The 20,491-nt window shown below is 46.2% G+C and overlaps 1 protein-coding gene across 1 annotated transcript in view; it reads left to right on the forward strand.

Annotated features, from left to right (window-relative positions):
* Nucleotides 1-20,491, forward strand: part of LOC126088468 (pickpocket protein 28-like) — a 176,312-nt gene that overhangs the window by 115,011 nt on the left and 40,810 nt on the right. The window contains exon 7 of the mRNA XM_049906609.1: nt 19,985-20,255. Coding sequence (XP_049762566.1) covers nt 19,985-20,255 — 271 coding nt within the window. The remainder of the gene's footprint in view (nt 1-19,984; nt 20,256-20,491) is intronic.

Below are 20,491 nucleotides of genomic sequence, written 5' to 3' on the forward strand. Positions count from 1 at the left end.
CCAGCAGGGCTGTTCAAAAATCCGTAAGAGTACGAGGGGTGGAGATCTGAACAGCACGTCGCAAGGCATCCCTGATATGTGCTCATGTCTGGGGAGTTTGGTGGCCAGCGGAAGTGTTTAAACTCAGACGAGTGTTCCTGGAGACACTCTGTAGCACTTATAGACGTGTCGGATGTTGCATTTCCCTGCTGGAATTGCCGCAGTCCGTCGGAATGCACAATGCACATGAATGGATGCAGGTGATCAGACAGAGTGATTACGTACGTGTCACCTGTCAGAGTCGTGTCTAGACGTATCAGGGGTTCCATATCACTCCAACTGCACACGCTCCGCACCATTATAGAGCCTCCACCAGCTTGAAAAGCCTCCTGCTGACATGCAGGGTCCATGGACTCATGAGGTCGTCTCCATACCCGTACACGTCGATCCGCTCCATACAATTTGAAACGAGACTCGTCCGACCAGGCAACATGTTTCGAGTCATCAACAGTCCAAGATCAGTGTTTACGGGCCCAGTCGAGGCGTAAAGCTTTGTGTCGTGCAGTCACTGCAGTCATCAAGGCTACACAAGTGGGCCTTCGGCTCCGAAAGCCCACATCGATGATGTTCCGTTGAATGGTTCGCACGCTGTTGATTACCAGCACTGAAATCCACAGCAATTTGCGAAAGGGTTGCACTTCTGCCACGTTGAACGATTCTCTTCAGTCGTCGTTGGTCCAGTTCTTGCAGGCTCTTTTTCGGCCGCAGTGATGTCAGAGACTTGATGTTTTAGCGGATTCCAGATATTCATGGTACACTTGTGAAATGGTCGAACGGGGAAATCCGCACTATATCGCTACCTCGGATATGCCGTGTCCCATCGCTCGTGCGCCGACTATAACACCACGTTCAAAGTTACTTAAATCTTGACAACCTGCCAGTGTAGCAGCAGTAATCAATCTAACAAATGCTTCAGGCACTTGTTGTCTTATACAGGGTGGTCCACTGATCGTGACCGGGCTAAATATCTCACGAAATAAGCATCAAACGAAAAACTACAAAGAACGAAACTCGTCTAGCTTGAGGGGGAAACCAGATGGCGATATGGTTGGCCCGCTAGACGGCGCTGCCATAGGTCAAACGGATATCAACTACGTTTTTTTTAAATAGGAACCCCCATTTTTATTACATATTCGTGTAGTACGTAAAAAAATATGAATGTTTTAGTTGGACCACTTTTTTCGCTTTGTGATAGATGGCGCTGTAATAGTCACAAACGTATAAGTACGTGGTATCACGGAACATTCCGACAGTGCGGACGGTATTTGCATCGTGATACATTATCCCTGTTAAAATGGACCGTTCACCAATTGCGGAAAAGGTCGATATCGTGTTGATTTATGGCTATTCTGATCAAAATGCCCAACGGGCGTGTGCTATGTATGCAGCTCGGTATCCTGGACGACGTCATCCAAGTGTCCGGACCGTTCGCCAGATAGTTACGTTATTTAAGGGAACAGGAAGTGTTCAGCCACATCTTAAACGTCAACCACGACCTGCAACAAATGATGATGCCCAAGTAGGTATTTTAGCTGCTGTCTTGGCTAATCCGCACATCAGTAGCAGACAAATTGCGCGAGAATCGGGAATCTCAAAAACATCGGTGTTGAGAATGCTACACCAACATCGATTGCACCCGTACCATATTTCTATGCAACAGGAATTGCATGGCGACGACTTTGAACGTCGTGTACAGTTCTGACACTGGACACAAGAGAAATTACGGGACGATGACAGATTTTTTGCACGCCTTCTATTTAGCGACGAAGCGTCATTCACCAACAGCGGTAACGTAAACCGGCATAATAGGCACTATTTGGCAACGGAAAATCCACGATGGCTGCGACAAGTGGAACATCTGCGACTTGGCGGGTTAATGTATGGTGCGGCATTATCGGAGGAAGGATTTTTGGCCCCCATTTTATCGATGGCAATCTAAATGGTGCAATGTATACTGATTTCCTACGTAATGTTCTACCGATATTACTACAAGATGATGCACTGCATGACAGAATGGCAATGTACTTCCAACATGATGGATGTCCGGCACATAGTTCGCGTGCGGTTGAAGCGGTATTGAATAGCATATTTCATGACAGGTGGATTGGTCGTCGAAGTACCATACCATGCCCCGCACGTTCACCGAATCTGACGTCCTCGGATTTCTTTCTGTGGGGAAAGTTGAAGGATATTTGCTATTGTGATCCACCGACAACGCCTGACAACATGCGTCAGCGCATTGTCAATGCATGTGCGAACATCACGGAAGGCGAACTACTCACTGTTGAGAGGAATGTCGTTACAGGTATTGCCAAATGCATTGAGGTCGACGGACATCATTTTGAGCATTTATTGCATTAATGTGGTATTTACAGGTAATCACACTGTAAGAGCATTGGTTCTCAGAAATGATAAGTTCACAAAGGTACATGTATCACATTGGAACAACCGAAATAAAATGTTCAAACGTACCTACGTTCTGTACCTTAATTTAAAAAACCTACCAGTTATCAACTGTTCGTCTAAAATTGTGAGCCATATGTTTGTGACTATTACAGCGCCATCTATCACAAAGCGAATAAAGTGGTCCAACTAAAACATTCGTATTTCTTTACTTACTACACGAATATGTAATAAAAAATGGGGGTTCCTATTTAAAAAAAAAACGCAATTGATATCCGTTTGATCTATGGCAGCGCCATCTAGCGGGCCAACCATAGCGCCATCTGGTTTCCCCCTTCAAGCTAGACAAGTTTCGTTCTTTGCAGTTTTTTTCGTTTGACGCTTATTTTGTAAGATATTTGGCCCGGTCACTATCAATGGACCACCCTGTATAGACGTTGCCGACGTCAGCGCCGTACTCTAACTGTTTCCATATCGCTGTATTAGAATACGCTTGTCTATACCAGTTTCTTTGGCGCTTCAGTGTAGATAATGGATGTACGAGTGCAGGTTGAAGACATATAGTTGACGAAATATAGAAATTTGGGTCTGACCTCGAGGTGTTCTCGGATAGGCTAATGCTAAGGCGAGCGCTCGCAATAAGCGGAAAATCCGAGTTCGAGTGCCGGTAAAGCACAAATTTTCACTGTCGTCATTCCGTTATATAGCTGATAGTAGTTCGTATTCGCCAACTGCGAATACATGTCATGTAAATCTTCAGGTTTTGGCGGCGCAAAGACTGTTCCATTAAGTTTCGGGTGTGCAGCAGCAAGAAATCTCCTTTTTCTAATATTTCGGCTGTATACCGTCCAGCCATCTTCAGCTGGAGAGGCAGTCTTGCGACTCATTCTGAAGACGGCTGGACGGTATACAGCCGAAATATTAGAAGAAGGAGATTTCTTGCGGCTGCACACCCGAAACTCAATGGAACATTTCATGTAAATTATGCCTCCTGCTCCCTGTGGTATTTTCTGAGGCTGATCAATTTGGACATCGGCTCGGAGGGTTTGAACTGATCCATCGGTCGTGTCGATCGATCCCACGACGTGACCGTTCCATTGAGTACGACCTGAAGAATGAAGGTCGTAGTTTCTACAGCCGAGTCTGATCCTTCTATAAGTGACAAATATCTCTGCCCCATTAGCGGACAAAAAATCAGATCCGTCGTAGCACGATTCGTCGTTTGAAACTACTTACACCCTCGCTATGTATATTTATTTGCCTAAACATTATTTTACGTCAACCTGTCTGTGTTTACGTGCCTTCCCGCCGTTTAACCGATGCACCTTTGACTGCTGCAATATTAACTTATCCTTTTTGTCAATATAACACCACGCTAGTGGAGTCAGTCTTCATGTGTTGGTTAGTTTGTTGATTTGGGGGAGGGAACCAACAGCGAGGTCCTCGGTTCCATCGGATGGGGAAGGAAGTCGCCCGTGCCTCGAAGAAACCATCCCGGCATTTGCGTGAAGCGACTTAGGGAAAACACGGAAAACGTCTTTCAGGATGGCCGGACTCGGGTTTGAACCTGTTCCTGTGTTAATAAGTGGCCTGATCTATCGTCCAAGATGTACAGCACCTGTCACAAAGTCATTTTCGGCCTCATTTTCTGTGGAACTAACAGGAATCACTGCCTCGGGCAGGGGTAGACGGTGTGGTGGCACGTACGTCCCAGTACTCGTTTAACGATCTGCCAGGTTGCCTGTTGCTCGCGTTATCTTTTCTTCTATTGTAGCAACCTCTCGATTCGTCACCCTGTACCCCACAACTGTAGCAAATTTATTTCTGCTCACGGTCGTTACGTTTGTGACCAGGCTTCTTAGATCTACATCTACATTTATACTCCGCAAGCCACCCAACGGTGTGTGGCGGAGGGCACTTTACGTGCCACTGTCATTACCTCCCTTTCCTGTTCCAGTCGCGTATGGTTCGCTGGAAGAACGACTGTCTGAAAGCCTCTGTGCGCGCTCTAATCTCTCTAATTTTACATTCGTGATCTCCTCGGGAGGTATAAGTAGGGGGAAGCAATATATTCGATACCTCATCCAGAAACGCACCCTCTCGAAACCTGGCGAGCAAGCTACACCGCGATGCAGAGCGCCTCTCTTGCAGAGTCTGCCACTTGAGTTTGTTAAACATCTCCGTAACGCTATCACGCTTACCAAATAACCCTGTGACGAAACACGCCGCTCTTCTTTGGATCTTCTCTATCTCCTCCGTCAACCCGATCTGGTACGGATCCCACACTGATGAGCAATACTCAAGTATAGGTCGAACGAGTGTTTTTTTTAAGCCATCTCCTTTGTTGATGGACTACATTTTCTAAGTACTCTCGCAATGAATCTCAACCTGGTAGCCACCTTACCAACAATTAATTTTATATGATCATTCCACTTCAAATCGTTCCGCACGCATACTCCCAGATATTTTACAGAAGTAACTGCTACCAGTGTTTGTTCCGCTATCATATAATCATACAATAAAGGATCCTTCTTTCTATGTATTCTCAATACATTACATTTGTCTATGTTAAGGGTCAGTTGCCACTCCCTGCACCAAGTGCCTATCCGCTGCGGATCAGTAACATTGATCATTTGCGTTCAGTAAGCGATTCTATTCTTTTCGCATACCATACGGCCGTCTTAGTGCTTCCTTAAAGCCAACAGCTGCTTGTACTGTTCCTGAAAGGAAGCGCCAGTTGGACTACTTTACTTAGTTCGTCCCCGCGCAACCCATGGATGAATGTGTCTAAAGCTTTCTGATCGGCTTCAAACAGCTGTATGCGGTTATTGTTCTCGGCTTCTATCAACTCGTATATTTCAGCGTTAACGCTTCGAACTCTGTCGGCAACTGCCCTGACGGGATACCAATTCGATTCTACACAGAGTACGCGACAGAACTTGCCCCCCTTCTAACAGCCGTGTACCGCAAGTCTCTAGAGGAACGGAAGGTTCCAAATGATTGGAAAAGAGCACAGGTAGTCCCAGTCTTCAAGAAGGGTCGTCGAGCAGATGCGCAAAACTATAGACCTATATCTCTGACGTCGAACTGTTGTAGAATTTTAGAACATGTTTTTTGCTCGAGTATCATGTCGTTTTTGGAAACCCAGAATCTACTATGTAGGAATCAACATGGATTCCGGAAACAGCGATCGTGTGAGACCCAACTCGCTTTATTTGTTCATTAGACCCAGAAAATATTAGATACAGGCTCCCAGGTAGATGCTATTTTTCTTGACTTCCGGAAGGCTTTCGATACAGTTCCGCACTGTCGCCTGATAAACAAAATAAGAGCCTACGGAATATCAGACCAGCTGTGTGGCTGGATTGAAGAGCTTTTAGCAAACAGAACACAGCATGTTGTTATCAATGGAGAGACGTCTACAGGCGTTAAAGTAACCTCTGGCGTGCCACAGGGGAGTGTTATGGGACCATTGCTTTTCACAATATATATAAATGACCTAGTAGATAGTGTCGGAAGTTCCATGCGGCTTTTCGCGGATGATGCTGTAATATACAGAGAAGTTGCAGCATTAGGAAATTGTAGCGAAATGCAGGATGATCTGCAGCGGATAGGCACTTGGGGCAGGGAGTGGCAACTGACCCTTAACATAGACAAATGTAATGTATTGCGAATACATAGAAAGAAGAATCCTTTATTGTATGATTACATGATAGCAGAACAAACACTGGTAGCAGTCACTTCTGTAAAATATCTGGGAGTATGCGTGCGGAACGATTTGAAGTGGAATGATCATATAAAATTAATTGTTGGTAGGGCGGGTACCAGGTTGAGATTCATTGGGAGAGTCCTTAGAAAATGTAGTCCATCAACAAAGGAGGTGGCTTACAAAACACTCGTTCGACATATACTTGAGTATTGCTCATCAGTGTGGGATCCGTACCAGGTCGAATTGACAGAGAAGATAGAGAAGATCCAAAGATGAGCGGCGCGTTTCGTCACAGGGTTATTTGGTAACCGTGATAGCGTTACGGAGATGTTTAACAAACTCAAGTGGCAGACTCTGCAAGAGAGGCGCTCTGCATCGCGGTGTAGCTTGCTCGCCAGGTTTCGAGAGGGTGTATTTCTGGATGAGGTATCGAATATATTGCTTCCCGCTACTTATACCTCCAGAGGAGATCACGAACGTAAAATTAGAGAGATTCGCGCACGGAGGCTTTCAGACAGTCGCTCTTCCCGCGAACCATACGCGACTGGAACAGAAAAGGGAGGTAATGACAGTGGCACGTAAAGTGCCCTCCGCCACACACCGTTGGGTGGCTTGCGGAGTATAAATGTAGATGTAGATGTAGATGTGAATTCGTCTCGCCACATCCGCAGACTATGAAGCTGTTCTCAGTAGAATCTGAGAGCAGTTTTTCTTTTGAATCTTTGAACAACTGTCGCTTAGAATTCACTTCTGATTTCACGCAAGTGAGCTCCTCGCTAATGAAACCTTGTACGGCTCCCTGAATTCTTAATTTAGCAACTGATAATCTATCGAATCAGCCCATGAACCCAACAAGGCACCTCCTTCACGTTTTCGAAAGAATACTTTTACTTCTTCCTCGGGTTTCCTACGAAACACCGGTATTGTTGGGAATAATGAGAAATTCTTCATGGGACCAGCACTTCAAGAGCATTTGATCACTCATGTTGAAGGCTGCGCTCACTTCTCACTGTTTCTTCCACTGAATTTCGTTTCGCAATTCGTTTACGACGGTTTGGTGATCGACCGCGTTACTAGGATTACATTCTGAAACTTCCTGGCAGATTAAAACTGTGTGCCGGACCGAGACTCGAATTCAGGACCTCTGCCTTTTGCGGGCAAGTGCTCTACCAACTGAGCTACCCAAGCACGACTCACGTCCCGTCCTCACAGCTTTACTTCCGGCAGTACCTCGCCCCCTACTTGCAAAAACTTCACAGAAGCTCTCCTGCGAACCTTGCAGAACTAGCGCTCCTGGAAGAAAGGATACTGTGGAGACATGGCTTAGCCACAGCCTGGGGGATGTTTCCAGAATGAGATTTTCACTCTGCAGCGGAGTGTGCGCTAATATGAAACTTCCTGGCAGATTAAAAATGTGTGCCGGACTGAGACTCGAACTCGGGACCTTTGCTTCTCGCGGGCAAGTGCTCTACCAATTGAGCTACCCAAGCACGACTCACGCCCCGTCCTCACAGCTTAACTTCCGCCAGTACCTCGTCTTCTTCTTTCCAAACTTCACAGAAGCTCTCCTGCGAACCTTGCAGAACTAGCAGTCCTGGAAGAAAGGCAAAGATCCCGATTTCGGGTCTCGGCCCGGTACACAGTTTTAATCTGCCTGGAAGTTTCATATCAGCATACACTCTGCTGCAGAGTGAAAATCTCATTCCACGATTAGATTCTGTCGTACAGATTAATATACGCCAACAAATCCACTCTAGTACAGTAACCTGAATTCCAGCGTTGGACGACCTCGTGTTGTCGGATGACGTCGAAGCTCCTGCAGATACTGCTGCTGTTTTTCCATGGGAAGACGGAAGGAACTTGGAATTCTCGAGAATTCACACATCGCTGCACCTCCTCAGGACTGTAGGATTTCCTTAATTGATGCCCACGCTGACACCACTTCCATGAGGCCATTACGGGTGTTGTGTCCACGACTGAGGACCTCCTTTGTCAGGATTATCCAGGCACTTGATCCATAGCATACATAAATACGCGACACCGAGTTATTAACTTCCATCATTTTATTTCCATAAGAACACTTGCACTGATCAGCCGCAACATTATGACCACCTACCTAATAGAAGTTGTGTCCACCTTTGGCCCGGATAACAGCGGCGACACGTTCAAAAATGGTTCAAATGGCTCTGAGCACTATGGGACTTAACATCTGTAGTCATCAGTCCCCAAGAACTTACAACTACTTAAACCTAACTAACCTAAGGACAACACACACATCCATGCCCGAGGCAGGATTCGAACCTGCGACCGTAGCAGTCGCGCGGCTCCGGACTGAGCGCCTAGAACCGCGAGACCACCGCGGCCGGCGCGGCGACACGTCGTGGGATGGAAGCAATGATAGCTTGGTACTTCGCTGGAGGGAGTCGGTACCACAACTGCACAGACAAATCATCTAATTCCCCTAAATGATCTCTGACGACACGTCCAATCACACCACAGGTGTGTTCCATCGAGTCGGGGGGCAGCAAACCAATTGGACGCTGCCACTGTGTTCCTCGAACCGCTACATCAAGCTCCTGGCCTTGTGACATAGCGCATTATCTTGTTGAAAAATGCCACTACAGTCGGAAAACATGATCGTCAGCAAGATGCGTACGTAGTCTGCAACCAGTATGCGATACTCCTTGGCCCTCATGGTGCCTTGCACGAGCTCTGCTGGACCCACGGATGACCACGTGAATGTTCCCCAGAGCATAATAGAGCTTCCAGAATGAGATTTTCACTCTGCAGCGGAGTGTGCGCTGATATGAAACTTCCAGGCAGATTAAAACGATTAAAACTGTGTGCCTGACCGAGACTCGAACTCGGGACCTTTGCCTTTCGCGGGCAAGTGCTCTACTATCTGAGCTACCGAAGCACGACTCACGCCCGGTACTCACAGCTTTACTTCTCTCAGTACCTCGTCTCCTACCTTCCAAACTTTACAGAAGCTCTCCTGCGAAACTTGCAGAACTAGCACTCCTCAAAGAAAGGATATTGTGGAGACATGGCTTAGCCACAGCCTGGGGGATGTTTCCAGAATGAGATTTTCACTCTGCAGCGGAGTGTGCTCAGGCACACAGTTTTAATCTGCCTGGAAGTTTCATATCAGCGCACACTCCGCTGCAGAGTGAACATATCATTCTGGAAACATCCCCCAGGCTGTGGCTAAGCCATGTCTCCGCAATATCCTTTCTTTCAGGAGTGCTAGTTCTGCAAGTTTCGCAGGAGAGCTTCTGTAAAGTTTGGAAGGTAGGAGACGAGGTACTGGCAGAGGTAAAGCTGTGAGTACCGGGCGTGAGTCGTGCTTCGGTAGCTCAGATGGTAGAGCACCCGCGAAAGGCAAAGGTCCCGAGTTCGAGTCTCGGTCAGGCACACAGTTTTAATCTGCCAGGAAGTTTCATAATAGAGCTTGTCTGCATCTCACAGTACATGTCGAGGTGCTGTTCGCCTGGAAGACGAAGGACTTGCGCCCTCCCATCGGCATGATGAGAAGTTACCGGGATTCATTAGGCCATGCAATGCTCTGACACTGGCCAAACGTCCAGTCCGATGGTTCACGTGCCCATTTCAGTTACAGTTGCCTATGTCGTGGTGTTGAGATTGGCACATGTGTGGGTCGTCTGCAGTGAGGGCCCATCGTTAGGAGTTTTCGGTGCAGTGTGTGCTCAGACACACTTGTACCCTGCCCAGCATTTAATTCTGATATCAGTTCCGCAATGCTTTGCACACACATACAAAAACTCAAAAAGTTTTTTTAGGCATTCACAAATGTTTGATATGAGCCCCTTTAGTGATTCGGCAGACATGAAGCCGATAATCAAATTCCTCCCACACTCGGCGCAGCATGTCCCCATCAATGAGTTCGAAAGCATCGTTGATGCGAGCTCGCAGTTCTGGCACGTTTCTTGGTAGAGGAGGTTTAAACACTGAATCTTTCACATAACCCCACAGAAAGAAATCGCATGGGGTTACGTCGGGAGAGCGTGGAGGCCATGACATGAATTGCTGATCATGATCTCCACCACGACCGATTCATCTGTTTTCCAATCTCCTGTTTAAGAAATGCCGAACATCATGATGGAAGTGCGGTGGAGCACTATCCTGTTGAAAGATGAAGTCGGCGCTGTCGGTCTCCATTTGTGGCATGAGCCAATTTTCCAGCATGTCCAGATACACGTGTCCTGTAACATTTTTTTCGCAGAAGAAAAAGGGGCCGTAAACTTTAAACCGTGAGATTGCACAAAAGACATTGACTTTTGGTGAATTGCGAATTTGCTGCACGAATGCGTGAGGATTCTCTACCACCCAGATTCGCACACTGTGTCTGTTCACTTCACCATTAAGAAAAAATGTTGGTTCACCACTGAAAACAAGTTTCGCACTGAACGCATCCTCTTCCATGAGCTGTTGCAACCGCGCCGAAAATTCAAAGCGTTCGACTTTGTCATCGGGTGTCAGGGCCTGTAGCTTCTGCTTTAGCCTTTTCCGTAAGATTTTCCAAACCGTCGGCTGTGGTACGTTTAGCTCCCTGCTTGCTTTATTCGTCGACTTCCGAGGGCTACGCGTGAAACTTGCCCGCACGCGTTCAACCGTTTCTTCGCTCACTGCAGGCCGACCCGTTGATTTCCCCTTACAGAGGCATCCAGAAGCTTTAAACTGCGCGTACCATCGCCGAATGGAGTTAGCAGTTGGTGGATCTTTGGTGAACTTCGTCCTGAAGTGTCGTTGCACTGTTATGACTGACTGATGTGAGTGCATTTCAAGCACGACATACGCTTTCTCGGCTCCTGTCGCCATTTTGTCTCACTGCGCTCTCGAGCGCTCTGGCGGCAGAAACCTGAAGTGCGGCTTCAACCGAACAAAACGTTATGAGTTTTCCTACGTGTCTGTAGTGTGTCGTGACCATATGTCAATGAATGGAGCTACAGTGAATTTATGAAATTGCGTCAATCATTTGTAATAGCCCTGTATAATGAGGGGTGACCGTCCAACTCCACGACGCATGGATGTGGTTTCACCTCGGTTTCGCCACGTGCTGAAGACACTCACCACAGCACTCCTCGAACACCCGACAGGTCGCACAGTTTCCGAAATGCTCGTGCCGAGCCTCCAGGCCATCACAGTCTACCCTCGGTCAAACTCAGATACATCGCACACCTTCCCCATTCTACACACGGACAGCACGCTCACTCATACCACATGAACCGTGCGTGTATCTGACTAGCAGTCATTCCTCGCCAGGTGACGCTGTTATCTCCTCGCCGGTTTATATCGATAGTAGATCGGTGGTCATAATGTTTCGGCTCAACAGTGTATAACAACGCGCTTGTTACGCCTAACCGTCTTAATGGGCTCCGGAACGCCCTATACTTGCAATGTTAAAATAACGCTTATAAATTACATCTTTCCTCACAAAGTATTTGTGGTAGGAAGTTGAACTTTTTACAGATTATTTATTGCAATATGGGCTACAACTTAACACAGGGATTTTACAAAATTTTAGTTCAGTTATTAAAGATGATTTTTTTTCAATTGTAATGAAAATTCACAACATTTTTTTTTCAATTTTTTATTTATATATTCAAAAATATACAGTTTTTTTGGAAAAAGGCTGTGTTAAATTATGCAGAAGGTACTGTGTAACATTTACTGAAAGTTTGAAACAAATATGTTTGGAAGATCCTTAGAAAACATGTAATTAGTATGAGAAAATAAAAGTTTTGGGAATCGAGCGACAAAGATTGCATTAACTTTTTAGTGCATTCCAGGTCCATAGGATGGATTATCTTCATCCTCTGCAAACTCCTCCTCCAGCTTCCTCTTGTTCCTCCTCCTGTTTACTCTTGCTTGTATTTCTAGACTCTTTACAGCCCTGTCTGCAGCCCGAAGGCGTTCCTTGTCTAAAGCAAGCATCGCTCGTACCATGTTAGAACCTATCTTCATTCCCATATTTCTAAATACCTTGCACCTTACAATGTTGCCATCATTGAAAGTCGCAACAGCATCATACACACCAAAGTGAAGTGTTTCTATTCCAACAAACACAGTCTTGGGGATTCTCGACCATATAACACTATTTACACTTTCATTGGGGTTTTGAGTTTTTCCGTGAATACACTTTTTCAACAGTTCAGGTGCTGCTAAGTCTCTGAAAATAGGTTTTATCACCTCCATTATTGCATGAGGCAGACTATGCTTATGAGTGTACACTTCACCAGTTAGCAATCCTTTGTTATATTTACACCAACTGTTTTCTTCTTTGGGACAGAAGCTATGTTGGGGATTTTCATCGGTTGAAGAAGTATGAAAAAAAAGAGCCCAAACAGCCTTCTTCATTTCGTCGACACTTTGTGTATTTTGCCTAATAGCCATTCCATAATAGTTCTGTATTTTGTCAATTACACTGACAGTTAACCTTCCCTTCCCATCCAACCCTTTACCATCACTGAGTTTTTGTTTTTTGTACGAAGCTTTCAGTCGCCGAAGTCTTGTTCCCATTCGCTTCTGTACGTGTCCAATACACTCAAATTTCTGCACTACAACATCATCACCATAGTGCTTCAGTCCTTGAACATGTTTGAAACTTTTAGAATCACCGTCACCAAGGTAATTAACGTATCGCACAGCGCCACAGTGGGTCACGCCCATGTAGAACACATTTCAAAAAAAATTTAAAAATAGTTCTAGTCTTCGGAATTGAATAAATTATATATCTATTAAAAGATAATAGTCTGCAGATTCAGAAAACGCAAAAAAGTAAAAATTGAACTTTTCATGATTTTGAGCCTTTCCGGAGCCCCTTAACTGTGTCTGACGACATACTACGAATATAAACGGATTTGTCAAGACTTCACTGAGAGCCGAAAAAGACGTAAAGCTGAGATGCGGCAATTCATCCTCGAGCTCCCATAAACCAGCCCTGGACGACACAAACTGTGTGCTTTCTGTCGTTTTGAGACGTTTTGTCACCATTGGGGAGTAAATGTCGTACCATGGGTGGGACCTGTTCAGCCAAAATGGTCACATTATCCTGCGACCTTGCTGAGTACTCATGAAGCCATGGAAAACCACGATACGGCTGTCCAAATCATTACCGAACGCCCTCCATGTTTCACATTTGGGACGTAAACTCGCCGAGAAGTTAGTGTGAAACAAGACTAGCCTGCGCAAATAACATTCTCTCAGGGTTCCTTAGTTCAGATTCTGCGGTTTCAGCGTCACTTCACGTTTTCCTGTTAAGGGCATCTGCACCACTGATGAATGAAACTTGAATTCCAGCACCCCCTGCAATTCTCAGCCTACGGAGCTACCTTCGTGTTGTTTCGGTGCTGACGCCTTCGCGAGTGACTTTCGCAGATGTCCTCCTCTTATTTTCTGCCACGTTCCTCTTCAGTGCACTCCCGATCCCTCCCGATCTCACCTTACGATCAAACAGAACGTCTAACATTTCCAGTCCTCACTCTATGGTTTTCAGTTCAGGTCAATCATTTCTCAGTGCATGTTGTTGTTGTTGTTGTTGTGGTCTTCAGTCCTGAGACCGGTTTGATGCAGCTCTCCATGCTACTCTATCCTGTGCAAGCTTCTTCATCTCCCAGTACCTACTGCAACCTACATCCTTCTGAATCTGCTTAGAGTATTCATCTCTTGGTCTCCCTCTACGATTTTTACCCTCCACGCTGCCCTCCAATACTAAACTGGTGATCCCTTGATACCTCAGAAAATGTCCCACCAACCGATCCCGTCTTCTGGTCAAGTTGTGCCACAAACTTCTCTTCCCCCAATCCTATTCAGTACTTCCTCATTAGTTATGTGATCTATCCATCTAATCTTCAGCATTCTTCTGTAGCACCACATTTCGAAAGATTCTATTCTCTTCTTGTCCAAACTATTTATCGTCCATGTTTCACTTCCATACATGGCTACACTCCATACAAATACTTTCAGAAATGACTTCCTGACACTTAAATCTATACTCGATGTTAACAAATTTCTCTTCTTCAGAAACGCTTTCCCTGCCATTGCCAGTCTACATTTTATATCCTGTCTACTTCGACCATGCTCAGTTATTTTGTTCCCCAAATAGCAAAACTCCTTTACTACTTTAAGTGCGTCATTTCCTAATCTAATTCCCTTAGCAGCACCTGACGTAATTCGACCACATTCCATTATCCTCGTTTTACTTTTGTTGGTGTTCATCTTATATTCTCCTTTCAAGACACAGTTCATTCCGTTCAGCTGCTCTTCCAAGTCCTTTGCTGTCTCTGACACAATTACAATGTCATCGGCGAACCTCAAAGTTTTTATTTCTTCTCCATGGATTTTAATACCTACTCCGAATTTTTCTTTTGTTTCCTTTACTGCTTGCTCAATATACAGATTGAATAACATCGGGGAGAGGCTACAACCCTGTCTTACTCCCTTCCCAACCACTGCTTCCCTTTCATGTCCCTCGACTCTTATAACTGCCATCTGGTTTCTGTACAAATTGTAAATAGCCTTTTGCTCCCTGTATTTTACCCCTGCCACCTTTAGAATTTTAAAGAGAGTATTCCAGTCAACATTGACAATAGCTTTCTCTAAGTCTACAAATGCTAGAAACGTAGGTTTGCCTTTCCTTAATCTTCCTTCTAAGATAAGTCGTAAGGTCAGTATTGCCTCACGTGTTCCAGTGTTTCTACGGAATCCAAACTGATCTTCCCCGAGGATGGCTTCTACTAGTTTTTCCATTCGTCTGTAAAGAATTCGTGTTAGTATTTTGCAGCTGTGACTTATTAAACTGATAGTTCGGTAATTTTCACATTTGTCAACATGTGCTTTCTTTGGGATTGGAATTATTATATTCTTCTTGAAGTCTGAGGGTATTTCGCCTGTTTCATACATCTTGCTCACCAGATGGTAGAGTTTTGTCAGGACTGGCTCTCCCAAGGCCGTCAGTAGTCCTAATGGAATGTTGTCTACTCCGGGGGCCTTGTTTCGTCTCAGGTCTCTCAGTGCTCTGTCAAACTCTTCACGCAGTATCGTATCTCCCATTTCATCTTCATCTACATCCTCTTCCATTTCCATAATATTGTCCTCAAGTACATCGCCCTTGTATAGACCCCCTATATACTCCTTCCGCCTTTCTGCTTTCCCTTCTTTGCTTAGAACTGGGTTTCCATCTGAGCTCTTGATATACATACAAGTGGTTCTCTTATCTCCAAAGGTCTCTTTAATTTTCCTGTAGGCAGTATCTATCTTACCCCTAGTGAGATAAGCCTCTACATCCTTACATTTGTCCTCTAGCCATCCCTGTTTAGCCATTTCGCACTTCCTGTCGATCTCATTTTTGAGACGTTTGTATTCCTTTTTGCCTGCTTCATTTCCTGCATTTTTATATTTTCTCCTATCATCAATTAAATTCAATATTTCTTCTGTTACCCAAGGATTTCTTCTAGCCCTCGTCTTTTTACCTACCTGATCCTCTGCTGCCTTCACTATTTCACCCCTTAAAGCTACCCAGTCTTCTTCTATTGTATTTCTTTCCCCCATTCCTGTCAATTGTTCCCTTATGCTCTCCCTGAAACTCTGTACAACCTCTGGTTCTTTCAGTTTATCCAGGTCCCATCTCCTTAAATTCCCACCTTTTTGCAGTTTCTTCAGTTTTAATCTACAGGTCATAACCAACAGATTGTGATCAGAGTCCACATCTGCCCCTGGAAACGTCTTACAATTTAAAAGATGGTTCCTAAATCTCTGTCTTACCATTATATAATCTATCTGATACCTTTTAGTATCTCCAGGGTTCTCCCATGTATACAACCTTCTTTTCAGTGCATGTGTAGCACTTAAATTCCGGTTATTCTCTCTTTCTCCATCTTCGTTTAATTAACAAAACGAAACAATCAACATTTTGTTTTTAGTACCTTGAAAGAATCTCCTAAAACAAATGTAACTGTTTCCACTTTTTCAATTACTTTGTATAGACTCAAGCAGTATCATTTTGGTACACGTGAGAGTCCATCCCCGTCCTCGTGGGATAAGGCAGACGAAATAATAATAAATAAAACAAACAGTAAGTGCTGGTCGTCGACGTAGTATATACGAAACAGGGAAAGTGGAGGGCAGGGAAGTTGAAGAGAGAATAAAGCGAAGGAGAAAATGGAGGAAGAGGTATGCTTTGGAGATGCAACAGAGAAGAGGGCTAGGGATCATCCTGCTCGAATTACTGACATATTCTTGTGGATGTAAATTTGATTCTTAATCAAGAATAGTTAGAATACGTGACCAGCTGCAGCAATTCGATAAACTCAGTCGCCTCCTGCCTCGAGACTTGTTTGTCTTTAAGGAGATTGTTTCTTAATAATAGCAATCGCCACATTCTTTGGAACGTTACCGCACAAGTTCTTAATACCCAAGGATACCCTTCTAGAGTAGTTCGTAATTGTTCTGTCTTTAATTTTACTGACAGAAATCATACTGGCACACACCGAGTTGTTGCTGTTGTACACGTACTTTTAACTTGTAATAGGTGAACAAGGGCAGAGACACTGTCGAAGAAAAGGAGGCACAGTGGTGAAGTAAGGGATGTGTAGTGCGACGTCACAGATGGACACAGGTTGAAAATTTTATAGTAGGATAAGAAAACATTTTATCAAGATTATTTTATGACCTCCGCTTAGAAAAATTCAAATACACTGGCAGAAAAAAGTCACAACATCAAGAAGGAGTTGTGAGACATAAACGATAGTTGTTTCTACATCTACACTCCTGGAAATTGAAATAAGAACACCGTGAATTCATTGTCCCATGAAGGGGAAACTTTATTGACACATTCCTGGGGTCAGATACATCACATGATCACACTGACAGAACCACAGGCACATAGACACAGGCAACAGAGCATGCACAATGTCGGCACTAGTACAGTGTATATCCACCTTTCGCAGCAATGCAGGCTGCTATTCTCCCATGGAGACGATCGTAGAGATGCTGGATGTAGTCCTGTGGAACGGCTTGCCATGCCATTTCCACCTAGCGCCTCAGTTGGACCAGCGTTCGTGCTGGACGTGCAGACCGCGTGAGACGACGCTTCATCCAGTCCCAAACACGCTCAATGGGGGACAGATCCGGAGATCTTGCTGGCCAGGGTAGTTGACTTACACCTTCTAGAGCACGTTGGGTGGCACGGGATACATGCGGACGTGCGTTGACCTGTTGGAACACCAAGTTCCCTTGCCGGTCTAGGAATGGTAGAACGATGGGTTCGATGACGGTTTGGATGTACCGTGCACTATTCAGTGTCCCCTCGACGATCACCAGTGGTGTACGGCCAGTGTAGGAGATCGCTCCCCACACCATGATGCCGGGTGTTGGCCCTGTGTGCCTCGGTCGTATGCAGTCCTGATTGTGGCGCTCACCTGCACGGCGCCAAACACGCATACGACCATCATTGGCACCAAGGCAGAAGCGACTCTCATCGCTGAAGACGACACGTCTCCATTCGTCCCTCCATTCACGCCTGTCGCGACACCACTGGAGGCGGGCTGCACGATGTTGGGGCGTGAGCGGAAGACGGCCTAACGGTGTGCGGGACCGTAGCGCAGCTTCATGGAGACGGTTGCGAATGGTCCTCGCCGATACCCCAGGAGCAACAGTGTCCCTAATTTGCTGGGAAGTGGCGGTGCGGTCCCCTACGGCACTGCGTAGGATCCTACGGTCTTGGCGTGCATCCGTGCGTCGCTGCGGTCCGGTCCCAGATCGACGGGCACGTGCACCTTCCGGCGACCACTGGCGACAACATCGATGTACTGTGGAGACCTCACGCCCCACGTGTTGAGCAATTCGGCGGTACGTCCACCCGGCCTCCCGCATGCCCACTATACGCCCTCGCTCAAAGTCCGTCAACTGCACATACGGTTCACGTCCACGCTGTTGCGGCATGCTACCAGTGTTAAAGACTGCGATGGAGCTCCGTATGCCACGGCAAACTGGCTGACACTGACGGCGGCGGTGCACAAATGCTGCGCAGCTAGCGCCATTCGACGGCCAACACTGTGGTTCCTGGTGTGTCCGCTGTGCCGTGCGTGTGATCATTGCTTGTACAGCCCTCTCGCAGTGTCCGGAGCAAGTATGGTGGGTCCGACACACCGTTGTCAATGTGTTCTTTTTGCCATTTCCAGGAGTGTATAAAGACTTGCCAGGACGCTGCAGTCTGGAACCGCAAGACCGCTACGGTCGCAGGTTCGAATCCTGCCTCGGGCATGGATGTTTGTGATGTCCTTAGATTAGTTAGGTTTAACTAGTTCTAAGTTCTAGGGGACTAATGACCTCAGCAGTTGAGTCCCATAGTGCTCAGAGCCATTTGAACCATTTTGAACTTGCCAGGAATGTAGCCACTGCACATGATTATCGGCAGCGATTGTCGCGAGAATGTACGGTAACAAGAAGACGAGGCTCCGAACGCCCACGTCATACTTCCAAGACGGGAGATCATTGTGTTTGGCGTATGGCTCCGGTGAATCGTACTGTACCTGTAGTAGACATCTGAGCAGCAGTTGGCACCACAGTGACACAATGAACTGTTACAAATGAGTTACTTTAAGGACACTCCGAGCTAGATGCCTTCCAGCGTCCAATCCACCGACCCCGAACCACAGCCATTGGCGAGTTTAGTGGTTTCAAGCGATAGCTCATTGGAGGGTAAGATGGAGGTCGTGTTTTCTGATGAAAGCTAGTTCTGCCTTGATGCCAGTCATGGCCTTGTGTTGGTCAGAAGGAGGCTAGATGAGGGCCTGAAACCAACCTGTCTGAGTGCTAGACACACTGGAGTTGTGGGCTGGGGTGCGATTTCGTGTGACGACAGGAACACTCTCGTGCTTCCAGAATGAGATTTTCACTCTGCAGCGGAGTGTGCGCTGATATGAAACTTCCTGGCAGATAGAGCACTTGCCCGCAAAAGGCAAAGGTCCCGAGTTCGAGTCTCGGTTCGGCACACAGTTATAATCTGCCAGGAAGTTTCTCTCGTGGTAATCCCACAAACACTGGCAGCAAATTGGTACGTCAGGTGATTCGACCTGTTCTGCTGCCTTTCATGAACAACATTCCAGGGGATGTTTTCCAACAGGATAACAGTCGCCCACATACCTCTGTTGTAACCCGAAAGGCTCTACAGAGTGTCCGCATGTTACCTTCACATGTTCGATCACCAGATGTGTCTCTAATGGAGCACAGGTGGGGCATCATCGGACGACAATTCCAGAGTCATCCACAAACAGCGTTAACCATTCCTGTATTGATGGACCAAGTGAAACAGGCATGGAACTCCATCCCACAAACTAACATCTTACAACTGTACAACACAATGCATGTGTTTTCATGCTTGTATTCAACAGTCTGGCCGTTACACTTAATGTACCAGCATTTCACATTTACAACGACTTATACTGCGGTTCCATTGGCTTGTGATACTGTAGTGTTAACCACTTATATGTGTTACCCAAAGACATTCCCAAAATTTCATTACTCTACATTCACTATTTCCTGGGGTTGGCATTTTTTCGTCAGAATATTAGTGCTTGATCGGTTAGACATGAACGGTCTAATGATGAGGTTCTAACACTCGAGACAAGTAGCTGTGTTTGTATGCCAAATAAATATAATGGAGAGTAAAGTTAATACTGTGGTGTTAATTAAGGATCCAAGATTGAGCCCTGTGGTACAGAGTTTTCCTCGATGCCTTTTATTCAGAATGCCTGTTGCTTGACGCTGCAGATGTCGCAGTGAGAACAGGTTGTGCCCGCTGTTCCCGGACAGATGCTGCTGCACAACCCGGTGGCGTTCCCCGACATGAGCTCGCAGTTCTTCCGCGTGCCCGTGGACCGCGACCTGGTGGTCACGGTGCGGCCGGCCGTCATGATGACCTCGGAGAGCCTGGTGGACTACCCGCCGGAGCGCCGGCGCTGCTACTTCACGAGGGAGCGCAGCCTCTACTTCTTCCGTTACTACAGTGAGGAGAACTGCCGAGCGGAGTGCCTGGCCAACTACACGGTCCGCGAGTGCGGCTGCTCCGCCTACTACATGCCCAGTGAGTACTGGCTGACTCACAGTCTGATGACACCAACTCCTGCGCTCAACAGTGATTTACGAGGGCAGTTCAATAAGTAATGCAACACATTTTGGCTGAAAAAACCGGAAATTTCTTGTGGAATATTTTCAAACATTCCCGCTTCGTCTCATATAGTTTCATTGACTTCCGACAGGTGGCAGCGCTGTACGGAGCTGTTAAAATGGCGTCTGTAACGGATGTGCGTTGCAAACAAC

The sequence above is a fragment of the Schistocerca cancellata genome, chromosome 6, assembly GCF_023864275.1.
Source record: "Schistocerca cancellata isolate TAMUIC-IGC-003103 chromosome 6, iqSchCanc2.1, whole genome shotgun sequence".
NCBI classification, from domain to species: Eukaryota; Metazoa; Arthropoda; class Insecta; order Orthoptera; family Acrididae; genus Schistocerca; species Schistocerca cancellata.